Genomic DNA, 26,076 nt, shown 5'->3' with positions numbered 1-26,076 from the left:
ACCATCCCAATTTCTCATGCGGCCCCTTGGGAAAATTAATTGCCCACCCCTGCTTTGGACTGACGGGTAACTTGAACAAATGCAGCCTTTTTTACGAACCCTCTCTACTATGCCACTCTCGCTACTATGCCACTTTTGCTCGGTCCCGGTAGGTGGCATAGTAGGGAGATTTGACTGTATTAAAGCCTAAAACATTCATTTCTATATGTTCCACGAACAATTCATTTACACAATGCTCCACAATGGAGACCACACTTGAGTTGTGCCAATGACTTCTTTATGTGTAAAATGTCAATAACAAAAAGAAAATCCATAAACAAGTGATTGCTTTATAAATATATTTTTATAATTAAATAAAGTTGTCAGATCTCATTCACTACACCTCCCATTTTCCATACACAAAAAGTCTGTTGCATTCAAAGATGGTAATGATGAAATATGTAGTTGGTTACTGTTAAAGTATTAAATATATATCAAAAAGGACTTTTCTTAGAGCAATGTAATCTACAAATGACCATGGTCTAACTCTTCATATACTAAACTGTTGTTTTACAGTCTACAAGTCACTTTTGACACTTGCAGAGACTAAAACAAAGATGACCAATCAAGTCGATTCATGCACAATCTTGTCAAAGCCTTGGGCAGTACTTGTTTCCATGGCGATCAGGCTTATCCACACAGGGAACGTCCCACATCCAGATACGATCTACAGATCAGTCAAGATATAAGGGCATGCACAAATACACATCAAAGCAAACAGACACACACACACATACATATATTTCAAATAGCTCAAACTAACAACTTTGGATATGAAATTACATAATTCTAGATTAGACATTATTCTTGTCTAACCACCTGTGGAGACTTCACCCCTACATATTACACTGTGCAACCATAATAATATAGAAAAGCAGATGGCCATCATGGTAGAGTCAGCTTAATTTTTATACAGGCATATTTTATAATTTATTTGTATGTAGATGATGATGATGATGTAGTTTTATAACGCGCTAGTATCCGCATCACAAAGATGCGCTCAATGCGCGGTGATCCCAGCAGCCACCAAACTGCAGGTCAAATGAAAACTTCAAATAAGTTTAAACAAGTGAGTCTTAAGATTTTTCTTGAAAGATGCAATACTATCAGACTCCTTGGTCGAGAGGGATATAATAAATATAAATATAAATAATATAGATATAATAAATGGCTGATCGAGATACAAACATACTACTGTTATCTAGATGTGTGGGTTTAGAAAAAACTGATAGAGGATCCAAAACAAAGAAAACCATATTTAGTTCTCACCTCCTTTTTCGTAAACAGGTGGGGGAAGATCATAAGGGAAAGGCAGGACCACATGGTCACTAGTGCTCACATCTTCTGCAGTTCTGCCTACAGGAAAGCTGTCTAAAGAGCCCTGGTAAAGAATACAAAAAACAGCACACTTTGACTAAATTCAACATCAAACCATGCATCAAATACAGATTGATTTTATAATTATTATTCATGTTTCCACTGCTATTAATAAACTTTGAAAATAGCTATTTTTTGGTTATTAATTACTGTACAAGTAAAATCTGGTAGGCTGACCTAAATAATCCTGTCCCTTTCTAAAAAGTAGTTACCAAATTTTATGAGGGCTACTTTATCTTTGATGTAATGGTGGCACTGAGGGGCTCCACTTGTATAAATGTTGAAGATTGAGAGAAAGGGGAGCAATTTTTGTTGTCTGATGTTTGTCCTTGACTGTGACAAAGGGAAAACCTGACCGTTTTCTTCAGTACTTTGCTTTCTTTAAGTCCTGACCAGACTGATCATGTAAAACCTGTTGAGGTGAGTCTGCCTCAGTTTTACTTTTGAATTTTTATATGTACGTATTTGGATTATATTTTTAATTAATTTACTTTACTGTCCATTTTTTTTCTCTCTTTTATTCTGTTATCTTCCTGTGTTCATCACTGGCTAATGCACTGGATCTAACTGAAATTCCTGAGGGGCAGCAACTGTGAAGAGACTTTGTATTGTGGTTCTTTGTTGGAACTCCAGACCCGATAGTGGAGTCTTCAAAAGCAGATGTGTCATAAGTGAACTTTTAATCAAAGACTTTTACTGCGGAGAGGGGGGATTTGCTGTTGCACATTTCATGCATAGTTAATTAAGCATTCGGTTGTTGATTACTTTTTTCCCAATATTATTCAATTTTTTTAATTCAAATTTTTGTGTGTGTTTTAATCTAGCATGCATAGCTGTAAAGCTGTAAGTGACAGACACCAATAAAAGAGAAAGTGAATACATACAAAATATTTGGGGAGAAAGAGGATGCCAATCTCATAGGAGCGGATCATCAACTGGGAATTCTGTTTCTCCATGGATCCCCATGCTGCCTTGGATAAATTTGCACTGAAAACAGTAGTATTCCTAACATCATAAGAGTGTAAGCGTAACATACTACACACCAAGTACATTATGGATTACTATGCTGATGACCACAATTACAAAAGTCATAATTATATTTCATTATTTTATTTGTCATACTGACATGTGAACACCAGTAACAGGATATCATATTCTGCGACTTCAAAGATACAAACAATTCAAAGTTGCTTTGGTATAACTTCCATTACAGTGCTGAATAAAATCCTACATGGTCATGACAAACATACCTGGTCACAAGAAACCATGCAGCCTGGGTCCAGTCTGGTGATACACGAGTGTATGTCTTAATATGAGGAATAGCTTCTGTTCGTCCTCGACCCTCTGCCCGCCATTGTCTGCTCAATGTATACAATATTACAATCATACATATGCCCATATTTATGCTCAGTGTACATAATATTTTAATCATCACAATAAAGCCATTGTCTTCTCAATGAACAAAACTAATATTACAGTCATAATAAAACGACTATCTGCTCTCTCTCTATATATATAGTTTTATAATTATTGCAACACTGTTTGCTCAATGTGCACAATATTATAATGATAACAGTGAAATCATTGTTTGCTCAGTCTGCATAAAATTACAGTCATAACGAGGCTTTTATCTGACACAATACTCCAATTACAACAAAAAGTGTATTATGGGATTAAACTAGTACTACTTTGAAACTTAATTGCTTTGCACAGGGAGAAATTCATAAAGACTTATCGGGCAGTTACTCCAAAACATTCTGGTCTGTCATGACTAAAAAAATAAATGTAAATAATAATAATAAAAAAATGCATTTCATGTCAACTCAGTTTCTGTATTAGTTACCTGACAAAATTGTTCAGGTAAATCTGCTTGCGAGCTGTCTGAATGCTGTATGGCAGACCGCCCCCACCACCATAGCCTTCCAAACACTGACGTACATTTTCCTTTGATGGGTAAACCTGTCAAATACCATTAAAATAATACCCATTCAAATTCCTTAGTGTGAAGCTAGACTTGGGTTCAGCATTTTATATAAATACCAGCAGAACTCAGGCTTAACAATGTATGTGGTCATGTCTGGGGAACCCTTTTTATATAAAATTCCATGCTTAAGTACTGTTCAGTGTTAGCTATTAAATCAAATATTAATGAAATATGTAATAACAGTTAAATTTCATTTATAGGTCTACCACAGTTTTTTGGAGTCAGTTGAAGTGCTATTTTGTCAGAAGCAAGATCAATGCATTAGTATCAATGGAAAAAAGAATTTCACAATAAGGATGCCATTAACTGATAGTTACAAACATAAAATATTGGAATCTATTGCAAGTGTGAGATCACTCTAACCAGCAATAATTTCTTGCTATCTACTGCAGAGTCTGGACTGCCCCGACACTGGCTGAAGGATGTTAACCACTCGGCACACAGCCATTTGTCCATGCTGCTTCCTAGGGATCCAATACTTGAGAATTGCCCCAGAACTGGCCACTCCTTGATCACACGACTGTCAGGTCCTTCTGTCTGCAATACCTGCAAAACAAAACAGCAGTGTAGTCATAATTTACTATGTCCATCTCCACCTGTAAAGATATTAAACAAGATGATGCTCCAGCACTGGGTGTTCAGGTTTGTGCCCCAGAAATGGGTGCTGAAGCCTAACTAAGGAACAGCTGACAGCAGTCCAAGACAAGAACAGTCAGGGTAAATAAACTTTTCCAATTTATGATTGTTAGTGAAAAATTGTGCTTAAAGACAAAACAAACCTTTACAATGAACATCAGTTTTGATTAGCTTCATTAAGTTCATTTAAAGAATGTCTCTTTTATCACCATATTCATTCAGTTATTCTCTACAAATTGCACACAAGATTTGTTTACATCACATCAATTTTTATCCAGCATTATCACACTGAGTAATCATGACAAAAGTCATTGTTAATGCATTCAGAGTTAGTAAAACGCTGGGCCTAAGAAATTAATCAGCCTACAGGCTTACTCACCTTACGTAGTTTTAGATGTCCCCATGCCATCTTTTTGTCGCCTGAATGTCTGCCTGGCACAGACCCTATGATGTGCACGCTGAAATTTTTATAACAGGTAAGCAAGTGCAACTGAATCAATAAACTCCTAAGCTAACACTAGCTAGAACTGGGTACTAATACACTACTAACCAATAGCTGTATAGCCTGCATAAAATTGTTGCCTAAAATTGTCTAAATATATTAACAGTTTAATTAGCTGACAGCTAGACTTCCAGCTAACGTACTAGTGGCATGCAGAGCATCCAACTACCATGCAACTGGATATCCTACCCACCATGCAGCTGTCATATCATGCTGGTGCACATGTTCCTCCCAGACACCTAGGGCTTGAGCCTTATAAGCAGACAGGTAGTCTAGTAGGTCTTGTTTGAAGTGTGTGGGAGAATCTCCTGAAATTTTAGTCCCCTTGCTGGCCTCCATCTTTGGCATCCTTGGAAACAAAGGACTGATCCAAACCCTGTTGGAAGCATGTAAGATTACCATCAGGCATGAAATAGTTTAACTAAATGATCAAAAGGAGCTATCCCTTCAGTTGCAATTAGCAGACATCACAGTTTCTGTGCAGCACAAGAGACAAGAAAACAGTCTCTCTCTTTCTCTCTCACACATACACACAAAGTGGATGAATGAATAAAAATGACAAAGACTAAAAAGGGTCAGTCAATACTATACTAATACACCTTACCCTTGTGTCTTCTGGTGCCAGTCATTGGAGATGAGGTTGGCTGTGTGAATGACGACCCGCATACCACAATCATACAACAGCAGCATCATCTTCCTGTCAATTGATAATTTTTTACAAACTTCTGGCATGAAAGTTTATTCTTGCTTAGCACATTACTAAGCATCTCTTACCAAGACTAATCTTAACTCTGGGACCAAAGAGTGCTGCTGTCATTTGTATTACAACAATAAACGAGACACTTGTAAGATTAAAGCACCTTAGCAAAGCATATACACATGACATTAAAACGACCTAACATAATACGCAAAGACGATATAAGATTGTATTTAGATTCCATCAAAATCCACCATCAAATTGGCTAAATCAATAGTTTTGCAAAAGTGAGCTACCTTCACCATCAATAAAATGGGAGACTGTTCATTGTTTTCTGAAAGACTCTCAGTACCAAATTCTGAACAACGGATAAAAATGAGTAGATTTCTGTGAGACAGGTTACATTTCCAAAATATCCAAAATGAAAAGAAAAGTAAGTCACAAGAAATTCCTTCTGATCAAAATCTGGACCCATCAGAAAGAAGCTAGCATTACTAGACAAATAAAGTAACTTTGTTCTAAATCTAAGGCAGATAGAAGTTCCATCTAGCTCTCAGTTGCTGTATAATGACTGAAAAGCTTCATAAACTCTGATAACATTCTGTCATGACCAGATAAATATAGAAGCTATAGAATGCAAGCTGAAGGTTATCGTTTTTGAATAATAGCAACCAGAAACCTAGATGTTCGGCATTATGTGTGATACAGTAAGCCAAACAGAATTTGATGACTTGAGCAACTTCAATGCAGTTACTGAAATGACTGTGTACAGTAACTGTGGACTGAGCAGGTGATTGTGTTAGTGCTACTGCAACCATTGTATGATCTTAGACAAGGTTTCTCATTAGTATTTCTTCTCTACAGAATTTTACACTTTTTTAAATCCTTTCTAGGAAACTGTTCTACACAACTTTATTCAGTCAACCATTGATTATGTTTCCACCCTGTGGGACTCTGCTAGTGGTCCTTTGATAAGGCCTCTTGTTAGCGTTCAATAAAGAACTATCAAATCAATGTTACTCAAACCAAAAATATTGCCTCATGTTTTGAATTAATGTATTTTTTAATTTCTTCTACTTAGACCAAGGGCTAGATGAACAAAAAGTATCAATTTACAGGGCTTCTGCTTACGCAAAAAATTGCGTACAGTACGCATTAAAAGTTCGGAGGACCCCTTCAATTTTCGTCAATGGGGTTCCCCTTCAAATTTGGGCGAAGAACAGGGACCCCTTAAAAATCTGAAGAAGTGGTCCCTGGGACCCCAAAGAATTTAACCTTAGCAGAAGCCCTGCTTTAGCTTATTCTGTAAATAAGGATTAGTCATTTGTTTTCTTTGTTTTCACCACCAGCTGGGGAAGTAGAATAAGATATGAAGGTTAAGCAATACCCACATTGTTAGTAAACATGTCAAGAACTATGCAAATTTGTGCACAACACCTTAGCTGGACTATTTACCAAAAATTTCAACGTTGAATGACCAGAAAAGGATGAAAATTTTGATAGAAGCCAACAGAAAAACAAAGAAAAGAAAATGTGTGGATGCTTACGTATGATGGGTGCCAAACATCATGTCTAGCTGTGCCTGAGGTAAAAATGAAAAAGAGGTTTTAATAAACTAGTTACAGGAAAAGGGGGAACAGATATGAGACAGACACAAACTGGTGTGCTATGAAAACTATTATGATGTATAAAATGTACAAAATGAAGTCCCTCCTTCCTACTTTTTGAGAATTTTTTTTTTTTTGGGGGGGAGGGGTGGAAACAAAAACATTCTAACTCTGGCACTCCCACTGGAGACAACTGAGCACTTGACAAACTAGTTCATGTATTCTGTTAGCCTACCCAATCAATGGTGATCTCTCTTTCTTTTCCTCTTGCATATTTATGCATTCTAAGCACTAATATCTCCCATTTATGCAGTTCTTTTTAGTTCACTTTGAGTAGCTCTCACAAAAATTTTCCCTCATAGTGAAGTGTGTTGAATTAAGCTGGAAGTGCGCATGAAAAAAAGTATGTTTTACTACAAACAATAGAAGGAGAGCAAAGTGTTTGCACAGTTCTTGATAAATAAGCCAAGGACTCACCCTAACGAGTGAAATGTTTGAAAAATGCTTGGCTTCTTTCTTCATCTCAGCTTCGTCTTTTCCTTTCTCTCCATGAACAATCAACAATGGTTTGTTGCTATGTGATGAGAAAACAACATGCATCAAACACACATTAATAGTCTCAACAATATTCATCATCAATTCCATTTTCTTGTTAGTGGTTGGTTGGTTGTGTTTTACGCCATGCCAGCAACTAAGCTATATCAAGGCAATTCTTGTTGATGGCCTGTCAGTTCAAATACAGGTACTTTCCTAACAATTCTACAGAGTAACAGAAATCCTTGTATCATTAATGCTAATAAATGTTCTCGTGTATTTTGAGCTTTTATTAGAAAGCAGTGGAAGCCCCTACCGGCAACATGCTGGATACTGTTTCATGAGCCATGGAATGTCAAACATAAAGTTGAACTGCAAACCACAACAAAGCATATCTGAAAAAATGTGAAAACTTAGTTATGTTATTAAAATACACAAGAATAGGTGTTCTAAAAGCATTTACAAGTTACCCCTTTCTGAAATTTGAAGTCACTAAAGCCATGTTATTTTCTTTCCATTTGTCAACTGTTCTTCTTTCATACACTTTTGTAGTGGTGAGCACATGTCAGCCACATCAAATACCATCTCCAACGAACAAGCCATACACCTCTGATAGCAAATGGATGTGTATCTGGTGGCAAAAGGAGCATTCCAGTCTATGCGGCCAGAGAAATGAGCTCTTACCTATTACCAGATATTTTTAGTAACTCCACTAGCAGAACTTCCTGCGTGGTCTCCATTAACAACAATCTGAGCCTTTTGTTTGCAAGCCACTCTGACCTACTGTTACCAAGACATGCTTACCTGGCATGATGCCTGGATATCTCCCATGAGTGGTGACAAGATATCTGCATGTAAAACAACAAATTTTGTCAGCTACTTAGCTTAATTATTATTATTCAAATACAAGAGGAGCACAGAAAAAAGAACTAATAACAGTATTGTCTGTAACTTAAAAAAAAAAAAACTCTGAAAAAATATGATCACATCTGTATTAATGAATCTGACTGTGTTGAATACAACAAAAATCAGTTTATGATTTCTTTCACAATTATTAATCCCACCACAATTATTAAAATGAAATATGGTCATAAGCATTTAATTTAGATCTGATGAAGTTTCGTACAATGATCAGCTACCATGAAACTTTCTTAACAAAAACTGTGATAAAGGTATTTTAAAACTGTTCCAAAAATCTGCTCAACAACCACGGTGTACTGATTTAGTCCTAGACATTATCTCAACAAACATTGACAACCTACCCATCAGTACTTTTTGAGCTACACTTAAAAAAGTTTGAAATACCTTTCTGTAAATAAATGTCTACAGAGTATTATGAAAGTCTTTTTTATTTAACAGAAGGAATAAAATGATTTACATATGTAAAGTTCACTCTGACTGTCTATGTCTCCTTTTTTTATCATTAAAAAACCCACCTTTCAAACTAACAGCCCCTGTCATGTTGAATTTATCATCAATGCCGGCAACTTTTGTAAGAAAAAAGCTGATAGGCTGAAACTCCATGATGGTGTCTATCACAGTCTTGTCATCCTCACTACACAGTTTTGGACGCTTGGCTGGCACATTTGTCTCTGACTCTGCCTTCATTGCTGTTTCCTTCTTTCTTTCTTTGGGGTGCGGATCACTGCTCTTACCATTCCCCTTACCTGTGCATAAACATGATGAACAATGCAACAAGAGTGAAACCATGTGTAGCACAGATTCATCTTTACACATAGTCTGCATCAACAGAAATAAAGAATAAAGTTGTCACTGTGACAGATTGTAGAGGAAGACATCAAGCTGAAAGGATTACTGCATCATGAGCAAATTATTCTTTATATGCTATAATTATGGAATATACAGTGCTTGATGATAATATTTTTTAAAAACTTGTATAACAAAATAAGCACCATGCTTGAGATAATAAAGAATAAGCATATGAACATGTCCCTGATGAATCATGATAACATGTATGGCATATAAATAGTTGTAGAATCAAAGACTTTTGAAAGGACTGATTATCAAATGCATACCATGAAAGAATAAACTGTAACATACTGTATGCCAAGCAAAAATAAGCTTAATATAATGAAATCCAGCAGTCCAAATGTGCCCAGTACTTGACTCATCATCCTTTATCCATGCACCCATGCTTCCCACAGAACATTTGTACTTTTCACTCTTCGTATTAGTTGCCATTTGGTATTATCTGCAGTTTCATGTAATCGTGGTAGGTCTTGGGGCATATTACCATCCATTATGGGGACAGCCTCAAGGCGAGTGCCCTAACAGTAATTGTCTCCCTTGCGTTAGTTCATATTCACTCCCCCCCCTCACCTCACCACCACCACACACTCAGATAATCAACAAAAGTCAATTATCACAGATAGTAGTAGTTACTCTCAAATGACTTATGTAAGCACAACATATTTTCAGAGCTTCAAGACAATGTACTTATAATAATGCTAAGTTACCGATAAAAAGAGAAGGAAAGACTAAATAAAAATGTAAGAAAACCGTAGAATGTTTATGTGGTATGCAGTGAATGTAGCAGGTTGGGGAATGCTCTTCTAAGATATTTACATAAGCTCCTGTTACCTCCATGATAAAATTCCTTTAGATGAGATGGGTTTTTCCGGAAACATTTGTCACCATATTTGCAGCGAGGCTTCATGTTATTAGCTTGACTTTCGTGTCCTGAAACACATGCCCCAACTGTACTTGAACAAGTTACACTTGAACTGGCCAATGGTGAAGAATGTCCCTGACTGAGTGATGACACAGAATGTCTTTTGCCTGAAAATGCAGGCTGTTTCTTAGAAGATTGAAAGTTTGATGCTTTGACAGGCTTCTCCATTATTTTTGGTTTCACATCTTCATCTGTGTCACTGCCGGATATCTCATGAGGATTACAAACACTCTTGTTCATTCTTGTCTTCTGAATAAAAGAATTGGAGCTGATAGCAAAGGCCTCACTACTGTTTGTGTCAAACAAATCCTGGGAGCCATCAAGCCCATTTTCTATGTCAGATGGAGGCACTGTTGCATCAGAGTCTGAGTCTGATATTTGGTGAATACTTAGAGATGCAGCCATATGTAGATTAGGAGGGTTTTTCTTTCCCAAACTTATTTCACTGAAAAAATAGTCATATTAACCATAAAATAACCATTTTATTTCAAACATCATTTCATAACTGAGGTTAAGACAATGGTAATGATGTTGATGATGATAATAATAAAAGAATTTATAATTATGTAGTGCACTTCCCTGTCGGCAGCAAATTTGATATAAAAAGTTGGCTTGACAATATTTAATTCTCTCTCTCTCACGCACACAGAGGGATAGAGCATACACGAACCAGGACGCCTACACAAAATACACACATCATTTTAAATGCTAAAATGATGACCTAGATTTAATAATAAAACTAATTACGTTGTAAACGCTTCTACCCAATTCCCATTAAATGGTAGTATAAGTCGCCATGGTTTGGAGATGATAGTTTCACTCTGATCCGTGATCACAGAACATATCGATCATTGCGTACTCACTGTAAAGTCTGCTGTTAGCGCGTAAACTAGATGGAAGCACAAAATCGGTTAATCTAGTCCTAAAATCTAGACAATCGACTACCTATATGTAAAGTACTCTAATCGATTTCAGACTGCTGCTTATGCTGTTTGTTTGCCACAAATAAAATACAGAATCTATGTTAATCAGCAAGTATGATTAGCACCTGTGTTGATGTCCATCCTACCTAAAGCTCACAAGTAAACAGTTTTGAGAACGTAACCATTTGAATCTATGCATCGGCTTTCTTTATGGCTATAATAAAAATAATAAAGTTTAAATCATCTGAGACAAAAATTGCTGATTGTTTAACTAGAGAACATGACTGGCCAAAGTTTGTCGGAACAAGCTAGATACCTAGTACCAAAAATTCACCATTTCTGCCTGCTCGCAGACCGTAAAGATAAACCTTTTGCACCTCTATAAACACGAGAGCTTGCGTCGTCTGCTCTGTGTATTAGACTTCTAATAGGTTGTCACCATACAGTGTGCCTGTTATCCATACTTGGCTTTCCGTTTCGTTCGCTCGATTCACAAATATATTTTTGTCAGTAAATTTATAACGTTTGTATCAGCTGCTTGTGGACGATCTCCATATGGTATTTATGAAGGTAATGTGTTCTCTAAAATTACAGTAGCAATTAATTAAAATTGCGGAATCTTTAATATGATGAATAATTCAGTTTGACTAACACAGACAAAGAAGATACTGACTTGATGGAGTGGTTAACATCCGCTCATTGACCAGATGGCGGGCTGACTTAAGTTTATTGAACACCAAAAATGAATTATTAATAATTGACAACAAATTTAATTTGTGGGATTCTGACAACAATACTGCAAGTGTACATCAGTAAGACGACGATGCTTGTTGATCTTCATCACAGAGAAAAGTTGCTCACACAGATATGTGCTGCCAAACATGCTCAAGATTCGAGCCGCATGTAGACGAAGCTGGGGCATCGTTTGTGGGAGGGAATGAGTGAACTGTGCAGCCCCCACACAGTCGTACTTTGCCTTCAGTCACTCATTACACTTTCTTTAGCTTCTGTTCTGCATTCAGGCTTTTCAACTTGTCCTGATGTTTAGTCTCGTAATGCCGTCTCAGATTGTATTCTTTGGTCACAGCTATTGTATCTCCACAAAGTAGACACACTGGTTTACCGCTGATATTAGTAAACATGTAGTCAGCCTCCCATTGGCTTTGAAAGACTCTGTTTTCAAAATCAACTTTCCTCTTGGCCATTTTAACGGCTAGCTTTAATTTGAAATTTGATTGGTATTGAAATTACAAAAGTCCCTTCACTACACAGTGTAATGTTCTCGATCTTTACTAAGTAAATTAACATTAAGTAAAAGTCTTTAGAAAAGTCACAACACGTGCTTAGCTCTGATCATCTGCCTTTGTTCCCCGACAGATGGCGCACCAATACCTACGACTAGCGTTAAGTTCACACACTACACACAGCTTTCAATTAATTCTAATAAACAATCGCGTGCTCTGCTCTGCTCAGTACTATTTGCTATGACGTGTGATGTTATTACATCAGTATATGTATGTAAAAGAAGATATAATTAGGCAAAAATAACACAACTCATCAATACACAAGCAGCAATTATTTCTACACCGTGGCTTGCTGTTAATACTCGGATACTAATCTCTTTGGCGGCAGTCATTCCCTCTTGACGACGCAGGAAGTGGACAGTCAGTATTCCACAGTTGGCACTTAACACCCACAGTCCACGTGTATAATTCAGTTCACACGTATCATGCACAGTTCCCACATGTAATTCCAGATGGTATATATATATATAAGTCCTTGGAGAAGCTATACTCCCACCAACTTGATCTCCACAAGTTTGCTTCTCACAAAAGTCAGAAAGTGATGAGTTTCTACTAGTCTGAGGATGAGCTGCCTCATCATACACGTGGGTTGACCCTAGTCACCCTTTGATCTCGGACCGATTCAGGGAAGTTAACAGGTACTAAAAATCTTCGACCCACGGCCCGTGTTCAGGCCAGGGTGTCGCGTGTCAAAGGTCAGATTTATGGGCCCCGCCTTCACCATCCCTTCAGGTCATCAACAGGAGCGGTGGTAACTTGACCAGTGCACTGTTGGTGGTCTGTACAAACTTCACTAAACTCATCCCATCTCTTGCTGTCCTCGACGGGAACTTTTCTGTTGTTTGCCTTCTACTTGTCGCCGGGCCATTAACAATGATTTACTAAAATTCATTAGCGGGCCAGGGATTTCGCGGCCGGATCTGGGGGGACTACTGCCTTTAAAGGAAAGGCTGGTTTTAAAATTTTGTGAAAGAATTCAAACAGCTTCACTTTGCACAATAAATTCGGTAAGTGAATGACATTATGTACTCATTTGTTGTCCATTCCATCATCACTAGTAGTGTGTTGTGTAGTCACATGGCCTAGGTTTGAGGTATTTTACCGGCCTGCCATGTAGTATGTCTATAATTATCTCTGCAAGGACAATCTGCTCGTATATACACAACCATATAATTATACATTATATTCTGCTTACAGCTGCAAATCTGGAATGCTCGTCTACAAATACCGTCAGAGATTGCAGTTGTATGCAATTGGGGGATGGGGTCGTGATGCAGAGCCAAGGGCACTAACCCTGTCTGTTGTCATTAAGTTGATTACTTCACCCTTCTACCAAGACTTCGCTCTACTAGCACTCTTCAGAAATACCATTTTGTGAGTCCCTGTGTCAGTGATATGCTTGGGCTAATTTATCTGTGCAGGTACTACAGAATAGTACTGCACCGCTCTCTATACATATACTCAGAAGATTGTACCTATTTAGGGTCTGAATACATTTTTACAGCAAGATTGAAAACTGACATATTTACATGATACGTGTTTTTATGTGTTGTGTTAGAATGGGTGAGGTTACATGTGTTTGTGATGACTTTCATTCTATATATTGCCCCATAACTAAAACAAATGTTAAATCAGTTTGATAAAATTAAGCATTTGAAACTCTTAACTCCACTTTTTCTAATTGCTGTTGATGCCATAGTTTTTCATCAAGACTGCATGTGAAAGACTACACAAATGAAAAGCAGCCAGAATGTCACTGACCATGGAGATACCAACAAACGACACTCAGATCATCAATAAACACAAGAAAAAGTATTTAAGAACTGCATTTCACTTTTACTTTAAAAATGTCCTAATAATTATGTGTCCATGATCATATGCCTCCATAACATATAATCAAGCCTAGTTTTTTTTCCAAACAAATCATTGCAATAGGCTTGTCTTCTCTTCACAAAAGTGACTACTGAAAATAATTATGAAAGAGACTAAAAGCAAAGTTTGCAACACAAAAATCTTAAAGGATTCATAAAAGCCATCATACAATCTACAAGGCTACATCCTTTTCCACATTATCCTTTCACTGACACAACAATACCATGGCACAAAATACCATAGCTGTCCGCATTCTCTACATGTTTGCACATCACACAAGCAACTCCTGCCATCTCTGCACAGTTTTAACAGCTACTTCTTCATGCTCTGGGCTTGAGCTGTCGCAGCCATGGAATCTGACAGAGTTAAATGGTGCTCCTGGAAACGCTGAGACACCCTCTGGGACATTTTGAGGAATTTTTCTAAACAGTTCAGGGAACACGTATTCTGTCAAATAAAGGAAAACAATACTTTAAAAAAAAAAAATTGTCATTTTCATCCACTTTTATCAACATATAAATCAAAATTGTAGACTTGCATGTGCAGCTTACTGAGCTCGAATCCACACAGGCAAATGTAATACACAAATTCAATTATTATTTTTCAATATATGTGTGTATACATACCCATATACACACAGTATTTTATATGATACATATATTTTCATACATTAGTGGTATGTTCATACAGGATGATCTTATAGGCTAATATGGATCAAAATTAATCTTAGTTGTTAGCTACTAAAACATGACAGGCGATTGTTTAATATTTAGAAGGTTATATATACACACACACTTTTATACACTGGCCCCAACAATCAACTATAGTTAGTAAGCATCATTTAACCCATCACTTCAACAGCTAATTTAGAAATAGCCCGTAAACAGTGTATTAACTCATTCAATACAGAACACAACTGAGCTGTAGGTATGAAGACTGCATTCATAGGTGCAAGCTGTATAGAAAGAGCTAAGATGAACAGTCAAGGCTTTGTTAAGATATTAATGTGTTGCCATAAAAGAAAACAAAATATGTAATGATGCCATAATGTGAGTGACACTTGTAAAGTATATATACCTAAAATATTTTCACTTACAAGTTATATCTGGGACACCGATTAATTAAACCAAGTCATTTGTAAATAATTTTGAACATGATCCTGAGATCATGACACTTAAAACTGTTACTGGTACAATGTTTGCCAAATACATTTTTTGTGTGTAACCTTTGTGACAATGGACAATCAGCAGTGCAGTATTTTTACTACATTTACTAATTCTGGCAAATTCTTATTAAAGCAAGAAAACATATTGTAAATAATACTTTTTCGTAACTTATAAAACAACTTCTGGACTCACATTACTGCAGTTTTAAATACGCCTTGGCCAGCTTTATTTCTAGAACATGATAATATATAGAACATTAAGCTATCCACACATTTCTTTCATTTAGGGGCTTGCAAGTGCCATTTTTCATACAGTTTAAATACCTCTGGTTCCAGAATCTTTCGTGTAGTGAAGTCGTGAACACAATCAGCAAAACACTGTTCTGATATCCTGTTGTACTGGGTAAGGAATTCCCGAAACTGTAATAAATAATTATATCTTACAGCATCCATTTCAGCTTCAAAATATGATAACAACACTGTCAAACGGACAATGTATGTAATATGGAAACATTCAAAGTTACTGAAATTTTTTAGTTACTCCAAACAGCATTTCAAGTTCAACGATCTTTTATTGTTAGAGGAAAATAAAGTACACACTCTCTCTGTCACACACACACACCCTCCCCCTACTAGTATGCACTTAATTCTAAAAAGATTGCTGACATAAGCTACTCTGTGATGCCCTTCTATGCCTCTCGATTAAGCATCAACTTACTTGCTTGATGGTTGACTCGGAGTCAATCTGCATGTTAAGGGGCATCTGCATCTCCATGGTTCAGATTTTCTTGACTGATACCTGCAGCATGTGAGAAATCGAATTACTCTTAGTTTCTGTTATTCAAGACGTAGCGAATATGCATTAACAGATTTAAGGTGATGGTTAAGAAGACGGTTTCTTTAACAGGTGATGTTTCGTAAACCGCATACAGCATTTATTATCAGGTTTTGAGTGTATGTTCAAACTGTGCTTTTAACAATAATATAATAATGCTTTTAAAGGCATGTAAACTTCTGTACCAACAACAGTCTTAACAGATAGGACTGGTTTATTTCATATTTGAAGGCTACGCTACTCTTCCTCTTGCACCATACACGCTAATAGTAATTCTTCGAAAACATACACACGTGCAAGTTGCGACTTGACGGTCGTTAGTGAAAATGAAGGACACTTATAACGCGATCTCCTATTGGCCTTTATGGCACGTCGCTAACTTAAAGACTAACATGTCAAAATATTTTTGTGTTCTGAAGCTGGAAGGAAAGCTTTCTTACTCAAATAGTTGCTCTGATCTTTAAAAAGAAAGAGTTATAGAAATCTATCGCTCCTATGCCTCATTACGACTTTCAGGTCCAACCAATGAACGCGATTGTTACATAGTGACCTTAGTTTGTTTTCAAATGGCGACTGAAGAGAGGGAATTCTAAGTTCAACCACTTCGAAAATGTTTGTTAGTGTGCCAGTTTAGATGTATGCGTAAAACGAGTTTGTTGTAATTTATTTTGGATTCACATTTATACTCAGTGGAGGAAACGAAGCGTTTAATAGCAAATAACCTCAAAGAATCGCGAATTGTATTTGTTTAAGTAAAGGCCTTATAGTAACCTGTGTGTACGAGTTCGTGATGTCGCAAGAGAGCATCATCGAATTACTTTCGGTTACAAGAAATGCTGTGAAGGCATTAGAGAGGACGAAATTCTCTAGATCACCCAACAGTTGGGATGGAACTCCCAGAGACGATGCATTAGATTCTAATGGGGACCATCATCCTAGCCTTGAGCAACAGAGCAGTGACAGCGGTGTAGGTAAAACTGTAACCTGCTCAGTTCAGAAAGTGGAACATGCTAAAGCCTCAGGAGAAGACGATTCTGATGACAGTACCACTGCAAGTGAGGTCCTCCTCCGGTCAACTGTCATTGAAGTGGAGCAAAATCGCTCACATGGACGTTTTGAAAGTAGAGGGCTTAGCAAAGACTCCCACAATTTAAACAGAGGTCAGGTGAAGACCGTCAAAATTGCTAAACACAAAGTGAGGGAGATTTTATCTCCAAGTGATGACATAAGTAATGGCACATACAAGACAAGTCATCTAGATGTCCAGACTAGAAATAATTTACTGAGAGATTCAACTGATAATAGCAATCAGGATTTGAATGTTAACAACAACAACAACAACAACAACAACAACAACAACAAAAAATTGATTGATAATAGAGATCGTAAGCAGAGTTTAGTAAATGACAAAGCAGCCAATGGTTATCCAGGGAAGATCATACCAGGGATTCTTGATGGTGATGCAAAAGAAAACAAAATTCCAAAATCCTCTGTTGCAAAATGTGAAACAGTTCCATCAGAGAAAACATCTGACAATGGTGCAAATTGTTCAGTCTATACTGTTGAAAGGCATGGAAAGACAGAGAAATCTATTGCAACAAGAGAATTTCCAATAAATTTTGATGTTGTGGATAGGAAAGGGACAAACATCAGAGATAATTTACAGTGTCAGCCTAGTGTTTATGTTGTGGACAAACATGAGAAAACTAAAGCTGTAGAAAATGGGATGATGCTTAATGAAGAGGAGCATGAGAGTACAGGAGATGATGGTAAGGATAAGGATTTCCTTTGCCAAAAATAAAAGTACGACAAACTTAAAAAAAACGACATACAAAAGATGCTGTAGAGTGTAGATATTTAAGATTTCAAATATGCCAGCTGAAATTATTGGAACATTAGTTGATACTGATACTTTTATGAATTAGTCTTAAACTCCCTTTATAGAAACAGATATATGTGTGTGTGAATGTATGTGTTCATGAAAGTGCATTTGATGCTTACCCTAAACAGATGTGTGCCTGCATTTATGTATGTAAAGCACTTCGAGCCTGGCTGATGTTGGAGAAAAGTGCTATAGTTATAGGTTGTTATTCATGTATATTATGTGTGTGCATATGATGGGATAGTAAATATTGTGTGAGAGATAGTTTGAGAGCAGAGACAGACAAAGTATGAGTATGTTTATTTTGTCATTTATTCATCTCATCTTCCTCTTCAATGTGGCAGATGAGAGCAGAGCAAGTTTGAGCCAACCTGAAATTATCACAGTGCGTGAGAGACTTGTGAACATATCATCACAAGCTGTTTTGTCAGACAGTGAAGAGTCCTCATCAGGCAGTGCAGCGGGCAAACTTTCCCATGTTGGCACACAACAATACACTTTTCCAAGAGCCAAGGTCAGTTTGCAGAGACAGTCACATGTTATCTTCTTTAAACTTTAGCCTTACTACTTGTATTTAATTTAGAATATTCCATGATGTTTAGAATGTTATGATATTTACTTTTATTTTATTTTTAATATTATAAAATTGATGGCACTGTGTAAACATGATGTTTGTTTTCCAGCCTACTGGTCTTGGCTTGAAGCAGGGGTCTCTAGTACAGGAGGTAGACATTCAGGACAAGGGGAAGAGAGATGAAGTATTTATTTCTAAATTCTCTCTCACAGAAAAGCAACAGCAACTTCGAGATGCACTGGCTAAAAGGTATAATGACATATAAATTTCATTGTTTAATAAACTGTTTCTGCAGCTACTTGTGCTTGTTTGGCAATTTAGAGAAAATTCTAGATGTATAACATGATTAGTAAAAGTTTTTTTGAATAATTAATAATTTAAGTTTTAAAAAATACAAGATTAGTATATACTTTCGTGCACATGCACACACATGCGTAAAAGTCTGCTGAGGTCAAATAAAGATAAACATTGTTTCATTTATTTATCAAGTTGTAAACTGTCTTCAAGCCTTGCAATGTTCATGTCAATTTGTCATGTGGACATATGGGATGAGTGTACCCTTTTTCTGAAATTCTTTTTAGGGGAAATCAGGCAAAGCCAATAAAGAAAATTGTTCATCCAAAGATGGTAGACCCCAGAAGCTTGAATGATATGGATGGTAATACAAATAACAATATGGACATGGGCATCGCTGGCACCAGCAGCTTTCACAATATGGAGTCAGTCACTGCCGCAGTAGCTGCATCGGCTACTGCTGCAGTCACGCAGCCTCTGTTAAAGGTAAATAACATAATTTGGTCCTCTGAATGACAGATGACAGTTTTGAAGTTTTAAACTACATTTTTTAGAAATCTGAACAGTGTGCATTGATGTTTCTTCGTGATCCACAGCTTTGGGCTAAAAAAAACTTTGCAAAAATATTAATAGTCTTGCCACTAGCACTGACTAGAAAAAGTCATATATTTTACTTAAGAATTAGTTTTCACAGCAAGTGACACAGTCTGGTATCTGGTAATCTTAATTATTTTTTATAATTTTTTTTAAAGGATGTCCTTTGTTCCTTCAAAATTTTCTATATCTCAGCAATAAGAAGCATAAAATATTTGAATATTTCTCCTAATTGTTTTGTATAAATCTCGATAACTAGCACAAGTAACATTGAAAAGACAATATAACAGAATAAATTAAGGAAACTACTAAACCCAGAAATAAATTAAGACATTTCATTTTAAAACAAAACACTGTGCATTTATTTTCCATTTCTTCAGCCATACTGGGTACTGTATGTATTTTTCAACCACACAGAAGTTTGCCATTTGTACATTGACATAAAAAAGCTCTTGTGGTCATGTTACAGAAGTATGATCAAGCAAGTTCAGTGGCTCAAAAATGAAATGGATAAAATTTTTGGAAATTGCATATGACTTTTTTTCTTTGCGAAATAGCTACAACAAGAGCTTGAAGGCAAGATCCAGGGTCTTCTGGGTGAAATCGATCGTCTGCAGCAGGCCAAGAACACTGGCACAGTTGTGACAGATGCAAGCAGTCAACGTCTTGAGCAGCTTGAGCAGCAAGTCAAGGACCTTACAGAGCGACGGCTGCAGCACCTGGAGGTTTTGCAGCAACAGCAAATGGAAATGCAGGTGAGAAAACAGTGTGCTGTTAAGGCTACAGTCACTTTAGTTTTGGGTCAAGTTATTTTTGTTTAAAAGTGTGTTGCGTTTATTCCTTCATTTATGTTTTGAAAGATAGTGTTTTGATGCATCATTATCAGCAAGGGATCATGGACAGTGTCACAGATATAACTGTGGTTTCTTTAGCAGACTTGTCCTTCCTTCCTTTTTTTTCTCTGTTTCAGATCACACTCATAAAAATAGGTATTTTTTTGCTCTCAGTGTCCAGTTTATCTGAGACCCCTTATGTAACATTGACCTTGAAGAAGAAATACATTTTCGTGCATACATCACTAAATGATCTGAGGCTAGAATGTAGGAATATCTTAAGAATATAGGAATACTTGCCACAATGTATTTAACAATCGTTTGACCAATAACTGTTGTTTACAAAATGTTGCCATATTCATGATGACATGAAACTATTTACAGTTAATATGTGCATGCAGAAGTATGTTTATTTTCTATTTATTATCTCATTTACTGTGCTTAATTCAATGTGGCATGTTATATTGTTTATATTGTAATATTTGCACAGGACTGGCATAGTTGTCCTTGTACAGGAAGCTCACAAATCCAGTTGTAATAAGGGTTGATGGCCTAACAGCAAAAAATTTAGTCCGAAGTCTTGAGTTTGTGTTTCAAATCTTTGTTTCATTTTGTTACTGCTTTCTTATCATGCTGATCTTTAAACAGTATTTGTAATGAATTTCCTATTTTGATGTATAGACAGCATCATAGTTACTGCTGTCATTTTTTTTTCTCACTGCCATGTTGGGTGTGGTTTCTCAATTTGGCTCCTCAGCATATTCTGTAAATTAGCTTTGGATGAGTGTCTGCCTTTAATTGCTGAATGTTGCAAACTAAACTTCTGTCATCAAGATTGAAACTTGAGATCTATCTTGTACCTATGCACAGGCTCACTTGCTGTCCATGTCACGTCAGATGAGTCAGTCTTATCCACCTGTCTACACCTTCCAGCAACAGCAAGCGTCATCTTTTCCAGCTGGCATGAAGAACTCATCTTCCAATAGGTATCAGGATCATGGAAGGTCTTTGATAGAAAGCCATCTAGCCAAGGGAAGACTGCTTGGTGAGCACCCAGTACAGTTTAGTGCTAGGGAAAAGAAAGAGCACCAGCACAAAGACACTGCGAGTTCTCTGCTGGACACGCCTGCACCACGGGACAAAGCACCAAGGCCACTGCAGTATTCAGAAGGAAAAGGTTGGTTAGCAGCTTAGTTTTTATTTCAAAGAGACTTATTACATTGAACTAAATTTTCTAGAATCAGTATGGCAACATTTGATGGCTCTTCTTTTTTCCCCCTCCCAACTTCTTCTTTCTGCAAGCAATTAGAGAAACATCTTCAAAAAAACCAGACTAATCTGAAATAAGTTCTTTCACAAAAAAATATGGAGGCGAGAAAAAGAAACTTTGGTGTAAAGATATATCAGTCCAGAGCAAGGGTCTGAGCTAAGTCCCCAGTGTGACTTCAGGCATCCTTCCTACCTCCAGCATTTTCAGTCTTACCCCGAGGGGTAACTGCATACTACCAGAAGACCCTACTTGTAGAAACAACAAATTAGTGGATGTTTCCTAGAATGCCTGCATTGAGAATCCGCACTCTCCATGGCAGCTGACAGCTGCTCCCATGAAATAATCAGACAACACAATAGCCAGAATTAGTTACAAGAGGACAGGGCATTTGAAGTGAAAACGTTTTTTGGCTTTGAATGCAAAAATATCTTAATGCTGTTATAATGTTGGTGTACATTTCCTCACTGATGCCAATATTTGATTACATTTCATGGACGACTGCCTCTTCATATATATATTTCAGGTAATGGAATATTGCAGGAGATTTTGGCTACGGAGAACTCACCACAGTTGAATGATACTTTTTCTTTTCCACATGGACAGACGCCACAAGTGAAGCTTCCTCGACCAAGGTAAATACATTTAGTATGTTCAAACTTGGATAAAATAGATTTGACAAAACATTTATGGATGTTTTACATCTCATTTTCTGCAGTTCATGTTAACATCTGAAAAATGCTTAATGATAAAAACAGTGCCTTTCAGGGAAGAATTTTTTTGAGCTTCACTGTTTTCATCTAGTTTTTGCTATGCTTTTATTCTTTTTGTCATATGTTGGTCAGTGCCATTCAGATAGACTTAACAATGGCCTGTTGCTGTGTTTGTACACTGGGGCCAACAAGTCTTTTCTTAGTAGCATATACAGCTTTCAAAAAGACAGTTTTGTAGGGTGAAGAAGCTGCAAATTCGTCTAAAACATTCCAGCTTTTTCACAAAAACATAGCACATGCCATTCCTCCTAGGTCTTTTTCATTTTTTCTTTAATGTTAAGCTGGCGTAGTTCTGTGTTGGCATTCACACAACCCAGTTCAGTGATGCCTGAAGTATTGTTTCATTTTCCTACACTCACTTGCCTCCCCTCATTTTAAGAAAAAAGAGTTACCTCTCGGATTTTAGATACAATTTTTTTTTTCAATTCATAGACAGGTAGCTGATTCTTTTCACATAAGCACAAAGTATCCAAAACAGTACTGCTTATGGGTTTTAATTTCCGTTGTCACAATATGCTGCATGTATAAGAAGCTGCTTTTATTGTGTGGTCTTATGATTTCTCATCATTAAGGGCAGATACAGTTACATTTCACTGTTTCTGCTTAAAACAAGCTACCTACTTATTCCAAAACACATCCAACATAAGCTTCTAGTAAATGTTGTCAGAGACAAAGCAAACTTATTGTTAAGATGATTTTAGTTCAAAAGTCAGGACTTAACTATGGGAATGGTGTCTAGCAAAAATCAAAAGACTTGACACTGACACTGCTAAGCTAGTGGATGATTAGTAAAACCTGATATTAACTTCATCAAAATTTCATTGACATCCATGACAATAAAAATTTGGAAAAAGATATAATAATAATGTTAACTCATTTGATGTAGATGAATCAACCCATTTGACCTACAGCTATAACAGCCTTTGCACCTGCAAGTGTAAATTGTATAGAAAGAATTAAAGGAAACTGATCTCATGCAATCTCGTAAGTAATAAAAGCGTAAACTACAAAAACAAGTTCAGTATTTTTTTCAGGAGTTGCTAAGAAAACCATAGTATATGCTAAATGCCTTCCTTCTGCTTGTTGCCATCTATTGGAGTATTGAATTTCCTTTCTTGATGTCACCAGTAGAGGATGACTATTTCTGCACAAAGGCTGGTGTCAGTTTTCGTGACCATTTTACTGAGAGAAATCTGAATGATAGCAGATGCATACAGAACACAACTGAAAGCTCATGCTTATTGTGTTATCACAGAATGATTATACTGACCTTTGTTAATACTTCTTGATAAGGAGATAGAGTAAAACTTTACATTAGTTCCTTTTAAATTCAGACTTTTAACTCCATTTGCGATGATAAAAATAAAGCAGGCATAATCTTTTCTAGTTTGTGGATGTTTTGAGTAGACATGGGTGACACATAGCAAAGAAACTTGCTAGTCTTAACATGCTTGCTTGGAATGAAATTCCACAGCTGCTGGGTCGTTTGTTCCTCCCTCTGGATAATTTTTTGATTGGACATTTTGTTCCGTTGATTAAAGCTGTCATCGTAGAGCGTTTAGGCATGCGTGCCTATGTTGAGGAACATACCATAGTTTTTCTCTTCACCTGTTGCTGATCCTGATTTCTGGCATCACAGACGAAAGACCGAAGGAGACGTTTATCTGCCCGTGAGCAGTCTGGAATGCCCCAGACAAAACTAAGTCCGCCGATAGTAAAAGACGAAATGTATAATCATTAAGTCTACACTTATCTATTGTCCACCCCTCCTCACTGTCTCACTCCCCTACCTTACCTCCCCACCACACCCCCCAACACACACACACTACACCACGTCCTTTTGTTCCCGTCATTCGGTCGTGAGTACGATCCATAAATACTTGTTAGCCTATATTCCAGATAAAAATAAAGCGTTGCACTGCACTGTAAGTGCGCTGGTCTAATTTCGACGGCGTCTACCCTGGGCGTCTTATCGCTGCCTGCGCGAACTGGCGGCGCGGGGTGTAACGGGAGCTGTGGGTGCAGCAGTCACGTTGCGCGTTTGCGTGTCTGTGCACTCGGGGAAGGTCTAGCGCTCGTGTGTCAAGGGAACAGCCAAGCGTTTCGAGTCCGATGGCAGTGCTTCGAGACAGGCCGGAAACGCTCGCCAAGCACGTCCCACCGTGCGCACGCGCCGACGCTGACGTCACACTGACACTGGCAACTTGCCAATCACCTCCCCCCGCCCCTTCCCCCCAACCACCGGCTTGTCACTTGGGTTTGACGAACACACTCGCCAACACAGTGAGACTAGTCGATCTCTAGTCGGTCTACTCCGTGTTCAAAGTGCGGACGACGGTTTGCCTGTCCGTGCTGTGACTCGTTGGATGATGAGTAGTCGACGATGAAGTTATTGTGTGGGAAAGAAAAGAGATGGCAGCAGCAGGGCAATAATAAAAGTTATCGATGTCACGTGTTAATAATACTACTCGACAGCAGACCAAGAACTTGTTCTTGAACAGTTCTCCAAGCGTGGAGAAGGGGGCAGGGGACCTTTTACGGCTTTTTTAATCCCTCGTGTGATTATGGTTACGTACGTGTGACATTTCTTGGTCATTGTTGGCAGTCAGCATCTTTGTGGTACAGCCATTTGTAAAATGAGCAGAGGCCTGATCACTCTAGTAGTTAGTAATGTTCTTTGTCGGAGCTTTATAGAACATTCGTGCGCGAGTCCATTTGTCGTTCAAACACAGTTAGGTTGAGCACTTAGCCCATGTCACGTGACATCCCCACCCTTCGTGCAGACAGCCTGACCCCTCACCCCTGCACTCACTGTGCGGACAACATACGTGTCACAGGCCTGCCATCACCCACACACCCCCTACACGCCGTGCACCCGGCCTTTCCCTCCCTCTCCATCAAGTTCCAAAGCGCGCGGCAGCACGTACCCCCAACTTTCTGTTTCCTTGTAAAGCCGGAGCTGGCATGGTGTCGTGACCATGGTCCTGTCTCCTGCAGCTTTCTGTACGAGACCCACGACTGCAGACTGATTACTTCTGGCCGACATCGCGTGCAGGACAGGGGGGGCCGTCGCTCCTGTTGCACGCGTTACATTCTGTTCGGTTGCGAGCAGACATCCTGTCAGTTGCTGTCACGTCAGTAACGATGGTGACCGGGGTTACAATCAACGGCACGCCAAGTTTCAGTTTGGCCAGTACGTCAGCGCAACGTTACGACGACGGGTCGACGAGCCGACGTGAGCTTGAATGCCAAGTCCGTTGTCGCAACAGTTTTAAATTCTAGACATTTCTTGTGTCATGTCGACCGTTGGCAGGACACTTCGGCGTGACATCGACTTGAAGACCGTTGGGTCAAAGCAGACGTTGAATACTGTAACACCTGACGTTGTGTAGTCTGCCCTTGTAATAGTTGTGACCGTTTTTCTTATGTTTCTGACTGCTTGTCGTGTAACACAGGACGATAGGTATTGTTCTGCTGGTGATTTAAGTCAGTTGATGTTTGGGGTTTTTTAAAATGAATGTGATGAAATAAATATCAGCTGCTTTGATTAATCACAAAAGATGACATTTTTACTATAATGACGATTTCTTCTTAATAAATTATTCTTTCGTTTGCCTTAAAAAGCTTCATCATGAGAAATAAGTTACATCAGCGGCATGCGTGTCATTGGGTTGTATATTTTTGCGACATGT

The 26,076-nt window shown here is 37.8% G+C and overlaps 3 protein-coding genes across 11 annotated transcripts in view; 1 reads left to right on the top strand and 2 right to left on the bottom strand.

Moving 5' to 3' along the window:
• Positions 1–255: 255 nt before the first annotated feature.
• On the bottom strand, positions 256–11,346 carry LOC112570953 (tyrosyl-DNA phosphodiesterase 1-like). Of its 5 annotated transcripts, none has more exons than XM_025249707.1 (16): positions 11,308–11,346; positions 9,978–10,513; positions 8,813–9,043; positions 8,181–8,224; positions 7,693–7,748; positions 7,320–7,416; positions 6,783–6,817; positions 5,143–5,235; positions 4,732–4,914; positions 4,416–4,494; positions 3,764–3,946; positions 3,260–3,375; positions 2,667–2,774; positions 2,301–2,403; positions 1,309–1,420; positions 256–706 (listed from the first exon to the last, which is right to left on the bottom strand). In XM_025249707.1, exons 2-16 carry the CDS (start codon positions 10,471–10,473, stop codon positions 630–632), a joined length of 2,013 nt encoding a protein of 670 aa, XP_025105492.1. In that variant the 5' UTR covers positions 10,474–10,513; positions 11,308–11,346; the 3' UTR covers positions 256–629. The 5 variants fall into 5 exon arrangements, with proteins under 5 accessions (XP_025105492.1, XP_025105490.1, XP_025105491.1 ...); XM_025249705.1 differs by lacking the exon at positions 11,308–11,346 and adding an exon at positions 11,117–11,267; XM_025249706.1 differs by lacking the exon at positions 11,308–11,346 and adding an exon at positions 10,864–11,223.
• Positions 11,347–14,110: 2,764 nt separating this feature from the next.
• On the bottom strand, positions 14,111–16,666 carry LOC112570874 (mitochondrial import inner membrane translocase subunit Tim9-like). Of its 4 annotated transcripts, none has more exons than XM_025249556.1 (4): positions 16,608–16,666; positions 16,051–16,131; positions 15,657–15,752; positions 14,111–14,614 (listed from the first exon to the last, which is right to left on the bottom strand). In XM_025249556.1, the coding sequence occupies exons 2-4, from the start codon at positions 16,105–16,107 to the stop codon at positions 14,480–14,482; spliced, it is 288 nt and encodes a 95-aa protein (XP_025105341.1). In that variant the 5' UTR covers positions 16,108–16,131; positions 16,608–16,666; the 3' UTR covers positions 14,111–14,479. The 4 variants fall into 4 exon arrangements, with proteins under 4 accessions (XP_025105341.1, XP_025105340.1, XP_025105338.1 ...); XM_025249555.1 differs by lacking the exon at positions 16,608–16,666 and adding an exon at positions 16,461–16,537; XM_025249553.1 differs by lacking the exon at positions 16,608–16,666 and adding an exon at positions 16,457–16,535.
• Positions 16,667–16,744: 78 nt separating this feature from the next.
• Positions 16,745–26,076, top strand: part of LOC112570871 (protein TALPID3-like) — a 50,857-nt gene continuing 41,525 nt past the window's right edge. For both annotated transcript variants that reach the window (XM_025249550.1, XM_025249548.1), the window contains exons 1-7: positions 16,745–17,936; positions 18,394–18,563; positions 18,733–18,872; positions 19,205–19,403; positions 20,069–20,266; positions 21,215–21,521; positions 22,138–22,246. In XM_025249550.1, coding sequence (XP_025105335.1) covers positions 16,958–17,936; positions 18,394–18,563; positions 18,733–18,872; positions 19,205–19,403; positions 20,069–20,266; positions 21,215–21,521; positions 22,138–22,246 — 2,102 coding nt within the window. In that variant the 5' untranslated portion in view covers positions 16,745–16,957. The remainder of the gene's footprint in view (positions 17,937–18,393; positions 18,564–18,732; positions 18,873–19,204; positions 19,404–20,068; positions 20,267–21,214; positions 21,522–22,137; positions 22,247–26,076) is intronic.

The sequence above is a fragment of the Pomacea canaliculata genome, linkage group LG8 (genome assembly GCF_003073045.1).
Source record: "Pomacea canaliculata isolate SZHN2017 linkage group LG8, ASM307304v1, whole genome shotgun sequence".
NCBI lineage: Eukaryota > Metazoa > Mollusca > Gastropoda > Architaenioglossa > Ampullariidae > Pomacea > Pomacea canaliculata.
The sequence above is the reverse complement of the archived record's forward strand: the minus strand, read 5'-3'. Positions and strand labels throughout refer to the sequence as shown.

Excerpts from the sequence above, each read along its gene's own strand:
- LOC112570953 (XM_025249707.1), bottom strand. The coding sequence starts at position 10,473 with ATGGCTGCATCTCTAAGTATTCACCAAATATCAGACTCAGACTCTGAT. Across the intron at positions 4,495-4,731 it reads CATGATATGACAGCTGCATG|CGTGCACATCATAGGGTCTG; the intron begins GTGGGTAGGATA and ends TAAAAATTTCAG. Across the intron at positions 3,376-3,763 it reads ATAGCAAGAAATTATTGCTG|GTTTACCCATCAAAGGAAAA; the intron begins GTTAGAGTGATC and ends GGTATTTGACAG.
- LOC112570874 (XM_025249556.1), bottom strand. The coding sequence starts at position 16,107 with ATGGAGATGCAGATGCCCCTTAACATGCAGATTGACTCCGAGTCAACC. Across the intron at positions 15,753-16,050 it reads CCGAGTCAACCATCAAGCAA|TTTCGGGAATTCCTTACCCA; the intron begins GTAAGTTGATGC and ends TATTTATTACAG. Across the intron at positions 14,615-15,656 it reads GAAAGATTCTGGAACCAGAG|AATACGTGTTCCCTGAACTG; the intron begins GTATTTAAACTG and ends TTTATTTGACAG.